The sequence below is a fragment of the Montipora capricornis genome, chromosome 11 (genome assembly GCF_036669925.1).
Source record: "Montipora capricornis isolate CH-2021 chromosome 11, ASM3666992v2, whole genome shotgun sequence".
Lineage (NCBI taxonomy): Eukaryota > Metazoa > Cnidaria > Anthozoa > Scleractinia > Acroporidae > Montipora > Montipora capricornis.
In genome coordinates, this window is record NC_090893.1 from 33,611,214 (window position 1) to 33,631,213 (window position 20,000).

Consider the following 20,000-nt stretch of genomic DNA (forward strand, 5'->3'; position numbering starts at 1 on the left):
AGAGTTCTTGAGCAAGTTTGTCGTTGTGGCTAGACAAAATCCTTTTAATGGGCTCTGTAACCGCTATATATAGCCTGTATCCTTCGAGGATCCTTCCTTGTCATCCGCTAAGTTAACTACGGTCGTGTATCATTAATTTGATCATTGGTTGGGTTTCAAGCGGAGTTAAAGGCTTCCCTACCTTGTCACCTGGAAAGAAAATTTCCCTGGAGGGCCACGCCGTAATCACGGAAATCACCTGGTGTAGTGGTTATCACACTTACTAGTAACGGGTAGACGTGGGTTCAAATCCCGCTCAGGGCAAAATACCTTCCAAAACATTTGTTCAGTCAAAAATATGATTCGTTTTCGCAAATTGGCCATTTGTGTGTCACGTATTGTATCCCAAACAATACAACATTATGTGAAATAGGGCTCTGTTATTGTAAGATTTTCTAATTTAAGTGCAGGTTTAATCATTTTCAACATGCTTAAGTTGCCTGCGATTTTTTGCCTTTTGCTTAACATGTGGTCTCTTACTTGAGTCAATTTCCACTGTATATGTGCCACTGGCGCCTCATAACCCCTACTCCTTTATAATCTATATTATTGCCAATTATCGACCCCATCTTAGTCACTTTTTAATTTCAAAACGTAATGTAATGCGAATAGTAAATATTAAATCAACAGCGCAACAGTTCTTTCTGTAACAACTCCTTTTTTAACAAGAACCTTTCCATTTTTTTAATCCCACTAGCTAGAATTTTCTTACCCCCAAACTCCCGACAATTTGCGACCCGATTCTTGTAAATATAAGTCTGTCGGGAATTCTGTTGAAAACGCAACCCTACTATAGTCAATGCAGTCGTGAAAATGTGACCCCACCCTACGGCACATCCCCATCAGTCCATTAATAGGGTCGGGATTCAGTGTTTCTAACAACAGGCGACAGAGCCCTCGCAAGATAACTTTTTTTCTTTTGTCAATTGTCCTACTTCTGTGATTTCGAGTAAATTTAGCAAAGCGTAAAGTACATGTTAACTTAGCAGGCAATAGTCTTTCCTGAGATATCTGAGGTCAGTCTTTCTCGGGGTTTTTCGTTGAAGTATGTAGCTCCCTCGACAGGTAGGTATCGATGGTGTATGTGTCAGGGGGAAGTCCACAACATTTAAAGACTTAACTCTCGTGAGGTGAATAACACAAGCATGCCTGCCCAGTGTTTATCTTTATTTGCAAAGGGAGCGGCTGAGTAGGTTTCAACGAATAATAGCCTGTTGTAAGGGTAGAATAACAACATTTATTAAATTCTCAACCTCAGATAAGGCAACTCTAGCTTTCTCATTGGTTCACTGGATCTCGGTTATCAGTTATTATTAAATTCTCAACCTCGGATAATGCATTTCGCGTGCTCTGATTGGTTCACTCAATCTCGGTTATCAGCTCATATACCTTGGTTTGACCTTATATGGTAAATGATTGCGTTAAGCGTTGCTAAACTAAAAATGTTTTCGCCGGAATGCGAAATTACTCTTTGAATAAAGCCAAAAAGGAGAAAAAAGACTTTTTTGTGGAAAGTTTGGATCAATTCCGACTTTTAGAAGTACGCGAAAAGACAAGAAATGTTTTTGTGATGAGCCTGCGTCTGTCTGACAACAAGGTATTACACAACATCGCATCAGTTCTCATCAAGTTTTTTCGATTTCGCTCGGATTTGCTCGCTTTTTCCGCTCGTATTGCGTACTTCCAAATTTTTGGAGTTTAAGGAATTTAATAAAACAATTATTCCATTCGCGCTTGTTGGATATGAGACTGGTTATAGCCAACTCGGCGCTACGCGCCTCGTTGGCTATTTACCATCTCATATCCAACGCGCGCTCATGGAATAATTGTTAATTAAACCTGCGTTTGACCTTATATGGAAATGAATGCGGCAAACGTCGCTCAGCATAAAATTTTTGGCGCCCGGAAATCACATCACTTTCCGGTCGTTTCTTAAACTCACATAAACTTTAGCAAAACGGAAGGCCGAGAATTTAATAAAACAATGATTCCATTCGCCCTTCTTGGATACGAGATTGGTAATAGGGACTTTAAGATACGCCGACTACGGACTACGGACTACGGACGGGAGGTGTTTGGGACAGGGACGTAAAACTGGGTTTTCCCTTGAGCCACCGTCGCGAGCTCACGACGGTGAGTAGTCATGCAAGTTTGCGCAGTCAACAAAGGCGTTAACAGTGGGAAAGAAAGGTAGATAAAAAAACAAATTATTGTATCAAAATAAATAGAATTATAGTTTTCATTTCATTTTTTCAATCAATAAGTATTTGTAGTGGTATGATTTTCGTTTCAAGCAACATTTTCGGCAGAATAATTTCGAAGTGTTTTGGTGTCAAAGGGCAAATGGTGGAAACCATATACATTTACGCTTAATTCTATCACGTGAATAGATTTCATTGTTGTCACTTTACATTTAGGGTTTGCTTTCGGTCTCGAGATTCGCTTTGATGAAATATTTTTCCTGAATTTTGATGACGATCCCCTGAACTCATCTCACTTGAACGGCCGATGGAAATTGCGTGCTTTTAAAACTTAAGTGATTTGCAAACTCTTCCTGCCATAGTAATCATGTAATAGGCTGTTCTTGTTATTTCGGATTTCCTCAGCTCAATTTTGTTTGTAAGGGCTAGCACTGCTGCTTTGACCGTAGCACGTAGGTCTGTTGTCCGCCAACTTAACTTCGTATGTTCATGCCATCAGCCCCGTACTCGATCTAATGCTCCAGACCTGGGGAACAAGCGCCCAACGGTAGTCCGTAGTCTGTAGTCGGAGTATCTTAAAGTCCCTAATAGCCAACTCGGCACTACGCACCTCGTTGGCTATTTACCATCTGATATCCAATGTGGGCTCTTGGAATAATTGTTAGATATTTAAATGAATAGCACACGTGTAGTTATTCTCTAAACCTAGCTAATTATTTATATGACTGCATATATCCGTACATACGAGTCTTAGACATATCACTTAAATAAACTATATGCACTTCAACAGTTGTTGGGTCTAAGTACCGATTGAAAAACGTTTCAATTTCGCTTTGGAGTTAGCCTGTTTTTCTTCGGACCTTAATAGTTTCGTTTTCGATAATCAGTTTTTCTCACAATAATCATTTTTCATTGATAATTATAGGGAATTAGTTTTCACCACAGAAGTTCTGTGTATGAAAGGGAACTCGCGTAAAGGCTCAGAAATTTCACACATTTGCCGAAAAAAAAAGGGCACCCAACGAGTTATCTCGGTAAATATCTGTTCGGAAGGAAGGTGGACTGGAATTTTCGAATATTCAAAATTAGACTTTCGAGGCGCACTAAGATTTTGGGCGTTTTTCTGATCAGACTTTTTCGGGAAAGTAGTAAAGAGTCTCAGTGAAAATTGCGTAGTTCTAAATTTCAAAACCACATTGAAGTACGCTATAATTTTAATAAGCTGGGTAAGAGTAAGCTGTAATATTGGAAACAGCATAAAGGTTAAAGATTTACAACTTCTATCGTTTTCGACACAGTTTGTTTGAGAATCACACTTCAAGCGAACGTCCCCTAAAAATTTCGGGAAAAAAAAAAAGGAGTTCGTAATGTAAAGTTTTTTTATCGGACCCGTCACAATTTGCGATAACTTTCAAACAAGGCAAATTAGAAAAGCTACCTGAAAATCTATACAGACCTGAAGTTGTCCTAGAACATCCGAACAGATAAATATTTTGTAATTTTTTGTGGAAACCTGACTAATTTTAAGACAACAGGTCGTTGACTGCCCCTAATAAAATACTTTTTTGCGGATAATTACTGTAGTATTCTGACGATCGATCCCTTCCCAGTTGAAATTTAAAGGAAAGCTTACATATATTATTACGAGACACAATGACGACTATGTTGCTATGCTAAGACAGATAATCCACGGCTCTAAACCAATTAGCAAAGCTGTTTGTCCAGAAGCTGACGTACAAAACAAAACACAAGCGTGATGAAACGTTCACGAATATTCCTTCCGGCAGGGATGATTCAAAGAAGAGAGTCAATATTACTCCAGCTTTGCTTATCCACGAACAAAAAAACTGAAAGAAAATTACTTGCGCTTAAAATACTCACAACATGGATAATCAAAATGATGCCGACAATTCATACTACCTGCTCATGAAGCAGTCAACAACAATACCAACAGAAACAGCTAAGATTCTTGCTGGTGTTAACATTTTTCTTGCCATCGCCGCATCTCTTGGCAATGGTGTGATCCTAATGGCTTTACCCAAAGTTTCTTCTGTTCATCCGCCAACAAAGCTGTTGTTTCAATGCTTGGCCGTCACTGATCTCTGCGTTGGTGTCATTATACAGCCACTATTCATTCCACTTGTGTTGGACTCCGTTTTGAAGATAAATATGAAGCTTTTTGCTTCCATTTACTTAGGGCAAGCCGCAATAAGTTATACGTTGTGTTCAGTCTCGTTCTTCATCACAACCACCATTGCTGTCGACAGACTTCTTGCTCTCAGGTTGGGATTAAGATACAAACATGTCGTCAACTTGCGGCGAGTTAAGGCAGCTATCCTTTTCGCCTCGCTTTTGGGCGTTTGTTGTGGATTGACCCATAGTTTCTGGAATTATCAAATCGCTTGGATTCAGGTTGTTGTTTGTATTGTTCTTTGGGCTCTTTTATCGCTCCTCTCTTACACGAAGATTTTCCTGACACTCCGAAAACAACACGGACAGGTTCAAGAAACCAATTTCAACGGCCCCTTGCAGTCCCCTTGCAGCAGAAATCCCCTTAATATAGCAGTTTACACGAAGACAGTGTCTGATATAGCGTGGGTACAGTTGGCATTGGGAGCTTGTTACTTCCCATTTGTAATTATGGTGTTCATAACAATTACGACACGGTGGAGTGGAGAAAGCACCAATGTCCTCTGGATATCAGCAGTAACTTTGATTTATCTTAATTCTTCTTTAAACCCTCTTCTTTATTGCTGGAAAATGAAACAAGTTAGGAAAGCCGCGAGGGTCGTAGTTCGGCAGATCTGTTGTTGCCCAGCGATTTGAGTTATGTACTTTTGGTTGTGACGCTTTAATTTAAACAATGGGGAGACAAAGCGCGGTGTTGAGCTTCGCTGATTGTCATTGATTGAGAATCATCGGCCTTAATTAAATCGGGAATCTTTGTGATATGTAATTGTTAGGACTATACTGAACAATTCTGAACAATTTTCGTTTCTAAAACTGTGACTTATCTTTTCTTAAAACGTGTCAGACGTCTTAGTTATACTGATGCTCTTTTATGATAAAATGAGAAAACAAAGAAGCACTTAAGCTTCTTTCATTTTACTGAGTCGCGTTGTTTTAGCTTGTTGTTGTTGTTGTTGTTGTTGTATTTTCGATTCAAAAATCCAGGAAAAAGGATTATGACCTTGGCTGAGAAATGCAGAAATAAATGTGACTTTAGAGCATGAGATGTCATTTATTGAACAAGTCTTATCCTCAACTTGTGTCGATGGCATTTGTGTATTTTTTTTTCCGTTAACCTTGTGTTATGTTAATTAGCGCCCACATTGCTTGAATACGAGACGAGCGACAAAAATTGTCCTCAAGTTTCCTTGACAATGACGTTATTACTAAAATTAAATATTCTTGATTATTTAACTTTACTATGAGTATGGCCTTACAGAGAAATGCAATAGGTGATAAATTTGAGGCAAAGGCTGCAGTCTTGACCCAATACAAAAAAAAAAGGTTCAAAGGTTTTTACATGGCAATGAGACTACCTAAGCCATTTGGCTTACAAGACTGATAGTAAATATGAAGGCAGGTGCTCTTTTATCTACATCTCAGCGAAATGAATTTCGACAAAATCACAAAATAGCTTCGTTTACCAAAAATTAGAGGCAATAATAATAATAATAATAATAATAATAATAATTAAAGGGGAAAAAGAAAGGCAAAAGGTGGAAAAATACCAGGACTTGAAGAGAGAGATCGGAAGATTGTGGAAACTCAAAATGGTAGAAGTCGTAGCTGTAGTGATAGGAGCCTTTGAAAGTGTCACCAAAGGATTTGATAGGTGGATTGAAAAGCTAGGGATACCATTCAATGTTGGAGTAATTCAAAAAACTGCTTTGTTGGGAACTGCAAGGATTTTGAGGAAAGTGTTGGAAATGTGAAGAAGAGACAAGTCTGTTAGCCTTTGGTCATTTGTTATGACTCGCCTATCAGAAGAAAAGACGGCAATGACAACAGCCAGAACATGATGTTAAATAATGATAATAATAATAATAATAATAATAATAATAATAATGTAGAAAACGATGCTTTGCCTGTAGAACAGAAAGGGTGTACAAGAAAGAGCAGAGGCACAAAAGATCGGTTGTTGATTGATGAGATGGTCCTTGCTGATTGCAAAAGAAAGCACAAGAACTTGGTTATGGAGTGAGTGGACTATAAGAAAGCTTAATATATGGCTAGCTCCAGGAGGGAGCAAGATGAACCAAATCGCGCTGTGATGGAGTTATACTGCCCGCTCGGATTTTCTCGCCTGGTCCCGCAAGATCAAACATTTTTTTTATTTTTATCCCATGTAATAAGTCCTTTATTGACCAATCTTGTTCGGTCAAGATGGGTGGATATTGGCCTCGTTCTTTTCTTGCGTGTTTATGGACCGAGACGAAGTCGATATGGTGTATCACTCCTGGATTACTGAAAGATTAAAATGGCACTGATAGCGGAAAATATAATAACTTTTCTGCAGGAATCCTTGGTAAACTGGGAGACAGAACTGACATCTTGTGGAGAGACACTTGGTTTAGTTGATATAAGACCGGATATCTTTCAAGGAGACAGCTTGTTCCTCCTTATCTTTGCTCTTTGCATGGTGCCTTTGACCAAGATCCTACAAAATGTCAAAGCTGGATATACCTTACAAGATGTCAAAATAAATCACTTGTTCTTCATGGATGACTTGAAGGTCTATGGCAAGATTAAAGCAGAGATCGAAAGCCTTGTATGGACAGTACAGTTGATTAGCCAAGACGTAGGAATGGAATTTGGGATAAGACTGGAGCGGGGGAAGTTGTGTAAAAGTGAGAGTATTAAGTTGATACAAGGAAGTTGATGACGCAGATTAGAGGTATCATATCTTGGCATTCTAGAGCTGGACAAAGAAAGGGAAATGAAAGACATATTTCGAATAGAGTACTTAAGGCGGTTGAAACTTGTCATGAAATCTCAGCTCAACAGTAAGAACAAGGTCAAAGCAGCAAACACTTGGGCTGTGTCGCTAATTAGGTATGGAGCCGGAACAATTAAATGGAATGAGGAGGAACTTCAGGAAATAGGATGTCTAGAAAAATCTTGACAATGTATAAGAAGCTACATCCAAGAAGTGACGTCAGAATATGCGTACCCAGAAAGAAGGGAGGAAGAGGCCTGATCAGTTGTGGGAGCTGCATGAGGAGAGAAGAGAACAAACAAACTGAGCTGGTTTGTGAGAAATAGTGAATAGGCATTACTCAGGAAAGTTGGAGATAGCAATGTAGTCAACATCTCGGAGGCTATGGACCCAAAGAAGTACAGAGTGAATGAAGAAGGCGAATGAATGGAAGCAGAAAAGAATGTATGGGCAGTATGTGAGAGAAAAGGAAGGTATTGACTGCGATAGAACTTGGCATTGGATTGCAAAAGGAGATTAAAAGCATGTACTGAGGCCCTGATATGTAGACCCTAGTAAAAAGCTGTGAGAACAAATTATATGAGATTTCATATTGATCACACAGCAGAATTCCCTTTCTGCAGAATGTGCGGAAGTAAGGGAGAAACGGTGGCCAGTGTGGTGAGTTAGTGCGGTAAGCTGGCGCAGACAATATAAAGGAAGGCACGATAACATGGCGCGGTATATTCACTGGCAAATTTGTGGTAAATGTGGATTGGAAAGAGCTAATAGCTGGTATGAACATTAGCCTGAAGGAGTGGTGGAAAGTTAAAACTTCAAGATACTGTGGGATTTCGCAGTCCAAAGTGATCGGAAAATCGAGGCAAGAAGACCAGACATTGTCTTTACATATAAGAAGGCGAGAGAGGTTGTCATAATTGATGTTGCCATCCAAGGTGATGACAGGGTGAAAGATGAGGAACTTGAGAAGTTAGAGAAATACCAACTGTTGTTATTGGGGCCCTTGGAGCCGTGTCAGTCAATTTTAAGGAGTACATGAAACAAATCGGCGTGAATGTGAGGTTGAATGAATGGAAATAATACTAATAATAATAATAATAATAATAACAATAATAATAATAATAATAATAGTAATAATAATAATAGTAATAATGATAATGATAATGATAATGACAATGACAATGACAATGACAATGATAATGCTAATGCTAATACTAATACTAATACTAATACTAATATACTAATAATAATAATAATAATAATAACAACCACAACAACAATAACACGGGACGAGAAATTGGATTTACATAGCGTCAAATGTCTTGTCAAAGGCGTGATAAAGACCGCGTTTGTTACAGCTTTACATGCCTTTGACGCGCGTCAAATATTATCTTTGCAGTTGCCTTTGCAGGGGGGTCTCAGGTGGTAAAGGCCGTTTTTACTACAGTTTTACACCCAACCTTTGACAAGCGCCAAAGGTGTTATTTGACAACCCTTTGTTACCCTCACAAAGGTGTCGTCAAAGATTTCTCAGCTTCAATTCAAAGACTTGGCAAAAGTGTTGTCAAAGATGTCTGAGATTCAGTTCAAAGGTTTGACAAAGGTGTAGTCAAACATGTTTGAGATTCAAGTCAAAGATTTAGCAAAGATGTAGCCAAAGATGTCTTGGGGTGTTTTTATAGCTGTTGGCTTGAAGCGCTGAATTAAAAACTCAGATCTCTGGACTACTTTTCCTTAATCAGGACGGTAGAACGAAAACTTCTGAATTTTTCCAGCCGTAAAAGACACCGTTCAACTCAAACAACTGTCCATCATAAATGTACTTGGGTCTCAATTGAAATGTTTTTCAAATATCTGAAATATGTCTAGAGTGGCATTTCTGAAACCACCGTAGTCACATTAATTTGCCGTCCACCCCCGTGTTATGCCATACGAGAGACAGACTGAAATGCAGATACGACGAAAAACTGTGTTGTTCCATTTTTTATTCAAAGGAATTCATACTCTTGGCAAAACCAGGAATCTCACACCTTACATTCTGTCATATCTCTAGGAATCGATTTTGTTGCGCATTTTTAACTGGTAGGATACATCCAAAATGTAAATATAAAAGGGTATAAATAAATCGAAGGATGGGAATTAACTTTTTTCAATTCCCGTGCTTCACTTCTTTCAAGGCTTCAATTTATTTATACCTGTAATATTTACACTACACGCACAACAAGCGCCGTGTTTTCAACAACTTTGTTGCATAACAAGTACAATCACTGTCACGCAGAATTAGTTAAGTTAATTTATGACAAACAATCATGACACCTCTCTTGGAAGTATCATGTAGCTGACAATATCAAGAGTAGTGGACAGAAGTGACAGGGTAAATGGAACTACTGAAAACTTTGAAAAAAAAACTGACATAATCTTGATTTTTTCCTTTCTCACCAACAACAAGTCAAAACCGAAACTATAAGTTCAATAGGAACTTCCCATGAAGCAGCGTTTTAACTTTGAGGCAAGCTAATAAGTTATATTTATGTTGTAGTTCATTGTGGAAAACAGCTTTAGCCACACCGACTTGAAATTAACAAAATAAACCTCTAGTAAACGCTATTTCATGCGAAAATCCGCCAAAATTATTTTTAACTCTTTGTGCCGAAAAGACACTCAATCGACGGCCACCAGCATACTAACTAGATTTTGCACCAATTGTAATCATTGATTTCATTTTTTTTTCTGCATGATTAAAGTCTTGCGGTGACAGTGTGAAGTGAAGAGACTTTGGTTTTCCCATTTTTATTACATGCCGGGAAATAAAGACTTCTTCAACAACGAACTATAGATATTCTTGGTGCAAAAAAAATGGTATTCTTCAAATGAGACGGCCATTGTTTTATGAGTAATATAAATGCAACTCTCCAACTCACACAATCGGTCACCCAATAAATGGTTTAGCAGTACGTCAATCAGGTATCAGGTATCAGGCAGGATTCCTGGTAGTATGCTGATGGGCTTCTTAGGTGAACTTTTGAAGTCACCTAAATCCACTTCAAAAGCCGAGAAAGTCCTCTTTAAAAAAACAGTGAAATTCTGCTGCTATTCTACTGCATTTTTTGCACAGAACATATTTTTTTCAAAGAATTGTTATTTGTGCATAGGTCTGCATAGAAGACAAAAAGACAATCTCTATATATGCATTAGCATGGCTATTAGTTGATAGTCAGCAAGTGCGTCAACTAAAGATTTCCAATATATTATCAACAGCATTTTGGGCGGTATGACGGTCAAGTTTCCTTGGTCAAACTCTCTTAATCTCTAATACTGGTTTAACACTAATGTTACCAAGTTTTAAGCACTGCGGAACAACGCGGATTGCCCACTGCGGGGCGTCTTGCGGGGCAATACGCCGCTCTGACAAGTTTTCTGGTTGTTGTTATCTTGTCCTATGAGGCCACCTAGGCGGATCTTCTACGCAACGATTTTCTGTCCTAAGATCTCATCAGCAAGTCGAGCTGGGTTGACCACCAAGGCAGCCTCTTTCATGAACTTCCTTTTCCTCTTCCTTTCTTCTTCGTTTTCAAGCTCTTCGCTATCACCACCATCACCAGTCGCGGAGTTGTCTTATGACATTTACGAATTAAGACTTCAGCACAATTTCTTGCTTGATTTTAATGGCCTCTTTTATCGAGACACTTTCTGTGAAATTAAAGGAAAAGGCAAAATGACTTCACCATGCTGAATTTCCACCTTTCTGCACTTTACTCACATTTCCCAGCATTTGTAAAGTCTCTGTATGCATTTCAGATATATAAAAAACAGACGACGACGGCAAAAAAAAGAGTGGCAGATTAGGGCCAAGAAGGAAGTTCGGGACATTCTCAATCAGTCTTTTCTCCTTTTATATGAATAGTAAAGATCATTGGTCGCTGTTTAATCAGAGCAACCACAACAGAGAAGATGCTGTGGTCGTCGAGAATTCGAGTTCATTGGTTTACAGTCAACTAAAACTAACCCGGCCTGCGAGCCCTCGACTTTTTGGTCAAGACTAGCCCTCAGGGTACCCAAAATAAACCTAATAAACCTTTCCCCGATCCACTAAATCCTGAACGGCCCTACCAGGCAAGTACTGCTGGTTGTATGTTCGATATTTATCAGCATTTTTTTTTTTCAGGGAACGGGTTCCAGCGCTTTCTGAGCTATTACGTATGATCTTTATGGGCTATTGATGCCCTATCACAACAAAGAAAGGAACGGTAACTTATGTTAGTGTCTTTCTTTTGATCTAAAAGGATTCTATTTTGGAATCGAACGGACTAATCGAGCTAATTCTCCATGATACAAATCCCTTCCTTAACCACACAAAGGAAAAGACACAAACAAATCGTAATGTTATGTACGAGTAGGAATTTTAAGATTTGCATGGGACAACGGTTTTTCGCAAAAGTAAAAAAACATATATGTATAAATTTACGTTTTAAAATAAGAAATAGTTTCCCTCGCTTCAGTCTTGTGTTTCTTTGTCTTTGCTTCAGTTTCTGAGTCGATTAAGAGCGGTTTAGGTGGTTTTCGGTCCCTCTCCTATAGAGAGGGAAAAAGGAGGAACTAAAAACTACCTAAATCGATCCCCCCCTCTTACTTTGACATGATTTTTGCTGACCCCCCCAATCCCCCCTTGTCCTTCGACATGCGTGAAACAAAAAGTAAGCAATTATCAAGTCACCACGTCCAACTGATAGATATCCTACAAAACTACCTTAAATTTGGATTCTAGTTGCTCTTCGCCCAGACCTTGTGTAGACAATTGTCGTATTGACATTAAAGTTCTCGGTGCTCTCAATCATTTCTTCTTCTTCAGTCGACTCCTCTTCCTCTTCAGAGCTTGAAATACCAATCTCTGCAAGGACACAGTCTTCTTCCTCTGAGCCGTCTTCTGATTCACTACTGAGTGAATCAGGAGACGACTGATTGTCGCTCTTCCCATCCTCCTCTCTCTCAATGCGTTTAGCAAGTTCTTGGATGCTATTTTCTTTAATTGCTTCCAACTTTGCCTTTTTTGTCCCATATTTTCCAAGGTTATGGTGTGCCATGTACTTATCTAACTCCACAACTTTTAATTGTGAAAGGCTCCTCTCATGAAAGATTCCTTCCCAGTCCTAGTCTTTGTATGTCTTTCTAGCTGCTTCTTCTTCTTCTTCACGTTTCTCGGCCTTTTCTTTTGATCTTTTTTCTTTTCTTAAAGATAGCAGTTTCATGTGATTGACATACATCTTGATGGCGTCTTCAGTGACCACGTATTTCTGCGAGAAATCTGTGATGTTGTCCGGATTATCGAAAAATGAGTTAGCTTCTCCGAAAATTACCCTCAGCTGAACCCTTCGGTGGAAATCATCCACACTTCTGCCAACAGTTAGGGTGTCTTCCGTAGCAAGATAATAGAGACCAGGTCTTTGGGCATCGGGATGTGGCCTGGGGATATGTTTTATGTCAGCAGAGCAGCAAAAGTCATTGGAAACACAAAATTCACACCTTTCACTCTTTTCCTTTTCGCAAGATCCTTTTAAAAACTCCATGTACATTTCTCCACTCTCACTATGTTCTTGTGTGAATTTTTCAATTTTACTGAAATAGGCATTGCCAGGAACTGTTGCTCTATGATCTCTGACTTGGTAGAGGTATATTGCAAAAGGTATGTGGTATTGAAAAAGAACTGTTTCTCTTGCCTTGTGGTCACATAGGATTTCATGTAACCTGCCAATGCTGCTACTATCAGAAATTCAATTCTCATTTTAAGTGGATTTATACTGATGATGGTCAGTATAAAAAAAGCCCTAAATCGCTGGATCGAGGACAATATGATGTCATTCTTAATCAGTAAACCGCAAACCTTTTCCAAGGGTAAAGGGTGGGGTTTTCTACCTAACAGTTGTCATGTCGGGTAGTTAAGTTGATTTTACAAATTCAGTGTATTAATTTCTTTAGTTTTCAAAGTCTTCACCAAAGGGAACCCGGCAAAGCAGGAACCAAATAAAATGTATTCTAATATTTGAGAGCAAATACTGCAGCCTTACAGGCATGAGAGAATTAGTAACGATTTTCTTCTTACAGACCCTATCGCAAGTGGAGTTTTGAGAAAATGAGTATTTAGCTCACCTAAAACCCATATAATATTACAAATGTTTGCATTCATTTTACACTACTAGCTGACAATCTCCCTTCTTCAACTTTTTGTTCTACCAACAGGCCCTGAAGATAAAACCTATACAAAATTAACCCTTTCAATCCAAATTGCCTAGGGGGAAGACGAGTGTGCTAATAACAATAGTATATGCCTTCTAACTAGGACTCTAATTTTAGTAAAGGCTGTTAGGTGTTTCCTTGAAGTGCAGTATTTAATTAAATTGCACAACCTATGATTATCTTATTGCTAGTAGATGGAGGGAGAGGATTAATGGGGAAAGCAAATTGTGTATCTCATTTCTTATGCTAGGTGTAAGTAATTCTTTAGTTAATATAACACATGCATGTGTTAGTAATGAATGGGGTACTGTAAGAATGGCTATTACCTCATGACATCTTTGTAGTTTTCTTGGCATGTGTAAAATAATGTTCTGCATTCCTGCTCAGATCTGTTTTTGTCGTTGCATCTTTGGGAATAAAAAGAGGTCTTAATTTTTCCTACAGAAAGTTGATACCATGCACATATTAAGTAGTGCGTTATTAACGCATAGTGATATGACATGTGCACATCTGTACTTCATGAAAAGACAAATGCACTAATCTAATTAGGGTGCACACTGCTGCCAATAACTGATGACTGCAGACATGTACTCTATTTTTTGCAAAAAATGTGGGTGCTTTAATTAAGAAATAGCCTTGCATTCTTAGATGCAGATGCTCCTCAAGCAATGGCAGTAGTGTTGTGATTGAATCTCTGCTGTTTTCTTCTTCAAAGTTTCAATGTACCCCTGCCTGAAACATAATTGGCTAACCTAAAAACACAATTATTTTCAACCATGTTTTAAAAAAATAGTAAAATTATTTTTTGAATAATCTTACTTCCTATGATGTATCCTTGTTTTCCTTTGTCCATGGTACTGAATATTTCCAATATTTCTGTATTTACTACTTAATTTGTACTAATGAGGGGTTACTGGCTTTATGAATTGCAAATTAAAGTTAAAGGTAAAATGTCTGTCATTAATTCATTGTTATATATCAGACATACATTCTGCATGTACATTCACTTGAAATGTCAAAATCAGTATGTTTTCATGGGGATTAGATTAGACATTGATAGGGCCACACTTGTTTTTCCTTAATCAATCACTGAAAACTTATGTCCCCATTAATTAATTTAATTAACCTTTGACACCCAAACCGGTCAGTCTTAGTATTTGACTCTGTCTAATGCCAGACGATTTTACTCGTCAATGGGGAACCCCCAGGAGTCAATGGGTTAATCTGAGCTACTTTGACTTTTTAGCTAATAATCAAACAGAACGTTTTTTGATACTGAAACACCCAAGATCCCTAGATTTATCTTTACCACCACTTGGTGAGCAACATTCTCTAGTACAGATGATAAAGTGAATTCCCTCAAACATTTTGATTTAACTTCTTCATATTAACATTCATAATGGTTTTACCTAAAGTTAAGTCATAAGAAAATAATAATATATAGAGGTAAAGAGGTATAGGATGTATAAATTCGAAATGATCTTAAATTTCATTGTGAAAATTTATGATCTTCCTGATTCCTTCTTGGATCAGCAAGCTTGGTAAAGGATTATTTGCAACTACATCCATTTTATTATAACAAAGCTCTTGTGGTTTATTATTTTTTAACCCATTGCAGACTCACCATGCACTTGGGAATCATTTCTTGCGAAGATTGGCTGGAATAAAACCAACGATGAAACAGATACTCTGAGACTTTCAGTCAAATGATCTGCAATAGGCATCTGGCACAGAGAGCTTTCAGAGATCTATTACAGAAAGATGTAAGATGGTGTTAGACATGGTCTGGGATGTTATCTTATTCTGAACACCAATGCAAGTCCTTTTTATTGTGCTATACAGCCAGAGTGGCGGGAAATTCGTGCACTGTTTCATTAAAAATATAGTGACTTTTTTTTTTCTTTTACAGTTTCCCTACCTTTGTTTTTGAAATCCAGTGTAACGTGCTGGAAAATTATCTGTCACTTTTACTGTAAAAGTAGAAACTAATCACGAAGTGATAATACTTCAATCGCTATAAACCTACACTCGGCAAAAAGGATGACTTACGTGTGTGACGCATAGCGGCTTTGTTGTGAACTGTGAGATGAAAAGTGAATGAAAAAGACTAATAATCTTTAGATTGGCTTTTGAGTTAGGTGAACCAAATAGAATACTACTAATTGTCATAACGCATACGTACCCAACTTCTTTTTTTTTTTTTTCCACTGGCTTCTCCCGTTCCCATCGCTATCTTTGACCTTGCTTGTATTGTCTCTAGTAAACTTTCCATACCGTTTTGAGTAGTATGTTCAGTGTCCGGTCTTGCATACCTTCATTATCCCTTGGCTGAGACCTTTATCTTTCACAAAACATATTTTTTACCCGGCTGTACGTTTTCACAAAAGTAAGATGCTCCGAGTATATCGAAAGAATAAAAAACGACAAGTAGAACAAGCTACCGACGAACTTTTCGGAAGGTACATTTTCCCGCTCTTTTGTATATCCCACAAAAGGAGTTCTTGAATCAATCCTCTCCCCAGTGTCTTTCCTTCGGACCTTGTAGAGAGGTAGGGTTGGGGGGAGCATTCCATTGCTGAGGTCGACCGAATTTTGGCACTAGTGCTCATTGAATTTTGGAAAAGCGAAAATGGACAAGAATGTGAACTCAGGCTACGTTTTGCAACTGGTAGACGTTTTTCAAGCAATAGATTGAAAGTGTACGTGTTCGTGATAGGGGATATGGGGGAAATGTCACCGAGGGGGTAAAGGAGGAAAGCGAACTTACACTCTACGACGGTCAGTGTTCCGTATTTGCCGAATCGTTTAATCTCCCAAAAGCGTTGCCTTGGTTTTGTGTCTTTCCTTTGGCAATGCAAGTATCAACAAAGTAGGAAAGACTGTTAAGATTTGACTTCCCATTTGACGATAGTCAAACTTGAAGTCAAAGATGCTATCGTATTTGTCTTCGTCTTTGTCAAGTAACAAAGGAACGCACAAAGCCTCTTCAGATTTGACTTCACATTTAACGCGCGTCAAATCTGAAGTCAAAGTTGTTACGAATTTGAATTGACCTTTACAATGGTCAAAGGCATAAGCAAATTGGTAATGGATTTGACCGTACGTTTGACGTGCGTCAAAGGTAAAGTCAAAAGCGATTCCAGATTTGACTTAAGCTTTGCCAAAGATCAAATGTGCAGCAAATCCAATTTTTCGTCCCGTGTAAAAATAAGAATAACGATAACGATAACAATATTAATAACAATAACAATAACACACTAAAGTAAAAGTACAACATAATAAGCTGTTTAAACTTCAGTAGTGTCAATAATAATAACAATAGTAATAGTAATAATAATATTTATCATCATCATCATAATAATCATAATAATCATAATAACAATAGTAATAATGGTAATAATAATAATAATAATAATAATAATAATAATAATAATAACAATAATAATGGAAACTTTATTTGTCTTCGAATACAGTTGTAAATCTCCCTACGTATAGGCAATTAACAACTGGCTACTTGAAATTGAGTGATATACTTGTATACTGTATTTACAAATGAATAGAACAAAATATATATGTACATGCTACAGTTTTAAGTCTGGGCTATCCCAAGTCTTATTTCTACGACAGAATATAAAATATGTTGCTCTAATGGCTAGACTTATCATTTTTTTTGATTATATAGTGTTGTTGCGTTTTGTCAATGCCAATGTCATTCATCATTTCTAAGAACGTAGAGCATTCGTTGGAGAAAACACCAAGGGAGCTCATGGAAAGGTTTACAAATTTAACACATCTGTAGTTACTTCTCATGTCTTTGACCACGTTCATGTATTTTTCTTTTTTGCGTACTGCATCTTTTTTAAGGTTAGATTCGAAACAAACCGTAGTTCTAGAATATATAGGCACTTGGACTGTATTAGGAAAAGAAGATCTGGACGATAATTTTCACCAGTTATAATTGAAGCACTCGGAAAGCCATTGACATCAGCAAATAGTGAAGAGCGATCATTAATTACAGATTGAAGTTAGTTGGCAATGAAGTTGAGAATTAAGTCGTGTCTCCAGGTGAAGTGATCAAGGTAATGTTGACAACCAGCGACAATATGGAGGAGTGACTCAGGGTTAAGGCAAAAGGAGCAATCAGGACTTTGTGATAAACCCCATCTTGTCATATCCTTACGTGTAGGAAGGGAGTTGTTGATGTAGCGAATGGTAAAATTGTAGATGTCCTTGGGTAGATAAGACTGGGAAGACGACCAAATAGAGTTAACAGATGACAATGAGTGCTTGATAACATTTGTAAAAAAGAAACCTTGAGATGTTAAGTGGTGTTGCAGTCTGTCTTCTTGATTAGAACGGAAGTCTTTAAGAATTTCCTTGGTGGATTTGAACACATCGTATTGAATATTGGTGTGACTGCTTGACGACTTCCAGAGATCTTTTAGGGAATCATTCCGTGACTTTTTTAAGGAATTGCGGAGAACTGTTTTGCACTGAGTGAATTTAACTGAAGAGGACAAATATTAAGGCCAAATTTATTGCGTTCTAGAAAAACATTACTCAGAGTACCAAATATCGGGATTTCAAGCCATTTTCGAATATAGCCGTTCACTATAGAATCAAGATTTGCTATTATCCAGGTTTTTGATATGTCAGCTACAGTAAAATGCCAGGACAGTTTAGATAGGACACATCAATGTCACACATCAAATCTTGTACAAGAGAGGACAATTCTGACATGTGTTGGTTGTTAGACATGTTGAAGTCAAAGTAGCGTCCTAAGTAACGAAATGATTCACCCATTTCCACACACGGGACAAGAACTCCATTTATCAACAGTTTAGGTAAATATTGGACAGATTTATTGCACAGTTTCCGTATTCCAAAAGTAAAACATTTGTCAACCCTTATTATCATATTAGACCATTGACACCAGATTATAAAGCGGTTGATTAGGTGCTGATTTTCTGATTCCTGACCACTTATAACAGCGGCGTCGTCTGCGAACTGGAACCAGTGGATCGGATTTAAGAACCTTAGGGAAAAGCCAAATTGACGATATTTTTCGGATTTAATGTGCTGGAGAAACGTGTTAAAACACAAGTTAAGGTGCTGAGGAAATCACCTTGAAGTACACCACGACCAATAGATACAAACGGAGTACCATACGGAGTAATCATACCATACGGAGTAATCGTAGTCACGTAGTCTGTCATGGCCGACGGTCCTGTTTCTACCAGCTCCGATAACGGTTCCTTGGAGAACACGACTGTTGAATTGTTTTCGATTAAACACGATGGCCCTGACCTAGAAAATCTTCTGCTTAAAGGTGAACGTCTTATCTGGACTAGCGACTTGGAAACCTTGAAGAAATTTGTAGAAGGAACTATTCAGCAACACGGGAAATGGTCTTCACCGGGCGGAGCAACGAAGACCTTTAAAAGTGACAATAATAGATTGACGATAACGATCGATCGATCGATTTGTTCAGCACTTACTCGTCTTTACGAATTTGGCTGGCCGTGAATGCGTCTCGTAGCGATCTGCGATCCACTTGTTGAAATCGTTCCTGTCGTACATAGTCTTTTGTAGTTGTTCGGCTTCGATGCCAGTAGTCTCTGATAATTTAGCCCAGAAATTCACATTTTTGCCTCCTCGTCGGATTGTACGGGCTGGTTCACAGTAGACCAGCTGTTTCTGCAAAGCGTTGTTCGGCATGCGGGTCACGTGAGCAACGTATTTGAGATGAAATTTATCGGCGAAGTCACCGATAGGAGTAGCTCCGCAGATTTTTCTCAGCTTCTCATTCGTGATTTTGTATCCCCAGTCCCATTGCTCTTTCAGCTCAGGATTTTCAGCTTCGCGTTTCAACCGCTCAGCTTTCTGTTTTTTAGTTTCTCGGGGTGGTGCTTTTTTGCGCTGGAAACCGCCTTTGACCATTTTTCGAAGATATTGGTGCCAAATTGATTCTAACTTAGCGTGCTCAGCAGAGCTGAGGAGGTCAATTTGCGCAGCGTAGAGGAGGCGTGCGCGGACGGTTGATTCTAAAATTTTTACTCGTATCCAGAGGTTGATTTCACGATCGCAGAGGATGTGTTTTATCTCAGTCCATTTTGACCATGCAGAGGAAATTTGCTCAGCGAGGGGTGGATTTTTCGCGGTGTTGTTCAGCCAGTAGCCTAGGTAGCGGAATTTGCGCACGTTCTCGACTGCGAAGCCATTTAGCGTGATGATTGACTCTTGAGCGAGTTCTTCTTCGTCAGCGTTGAAAATCATCGTCTGGGTCTTATCTTCAGCGATTTTCAGGCCGAAGCGGGTGAAAACGGAGTTCATCGCGTCGACGCTGAGCTGAAGGGACGACGCTGAGCGACAAAATAAGACTATATCATCAGCGTATAAAATTAGCTTAACTTTTCGCTTACCAGATGGAGGAGCTATGGCGCGCTGGTTGCGGTCGGTGCTGCGCATGTTTATTCGATACTCGATTTCAATTCCACAGTCATCGGTGATCTTTTCAATCTCGTGGAGTGCTACGCGGAGGACCGTGTCCATAAAGATGTTGAAGATGCAGGGGGACTCTTGTG

At 38.6% G+C, this 20,000-nt stretch overlaps 2 protein-coding genes across 2 annotated transcripts; both read left to right on the forward strand.

The window, feature by feature from the left end:
* Nucleotides 1-4,124: 4,124 nt before the first annotated feature.
* Nucleotides 4,125-5,066, forward strand: LOC138023410 (adenosine receptor A2a-like). Its single transcript, XM_068870413.1, has one exon. The coding sequence runs from the start codon at nucleotides 4,125-4,127 to the stop codon at nucleotides 5,064-5,066; it is 942 nt and encodes a 313-aa protein (XP_068726514.1).
* Nucleotides 5,067-6,726: 1,660 nt separating this feature from the next.
* Nucleotides 6,727-7,371, forward strand: LOC138023411 (uncharacterized). The gene is made up of 2 exons (XM_068870414.1): nucleotides 6,727-7,096; nucleotides 7,166-7,371. The coding sequence occupies exons 1-2, from the start codon at nucleotides 6,727-6,729 to the stop codon at nucleotides 7,369-7,371; spliced, it is 576 nt and encodes a 191-aa protein (XP_068726515.1).
* Nucleotides 7,372-20,000: the final 12,629 nt, after the last annotated feature.

Excerpts from the sequence above, each read along its gene's own strand:
- LOC138023410 (XM_068870413.1), top strand. The coding sequence starts at position 4,125 with ATGGATAATCAAAATGATGCCGACAATTCATACTACCTGCTCATGAAG.
- LOC138023411 (XM_068870414.1), top strand. The coding sequence starts at position 6,727 with ATGGCACTGATAGCGGAAAATATAATAACTTTTCTGCAGGAATCCTTG. Across the intron at positions 7,097-7,165 it reads GCGGGGGAAGTTGTGTAAAA|AGCTGGACAAAGAAAGGGAA; the intron begins GTGAGAGTATTA and ends TTGGCATTCTAG.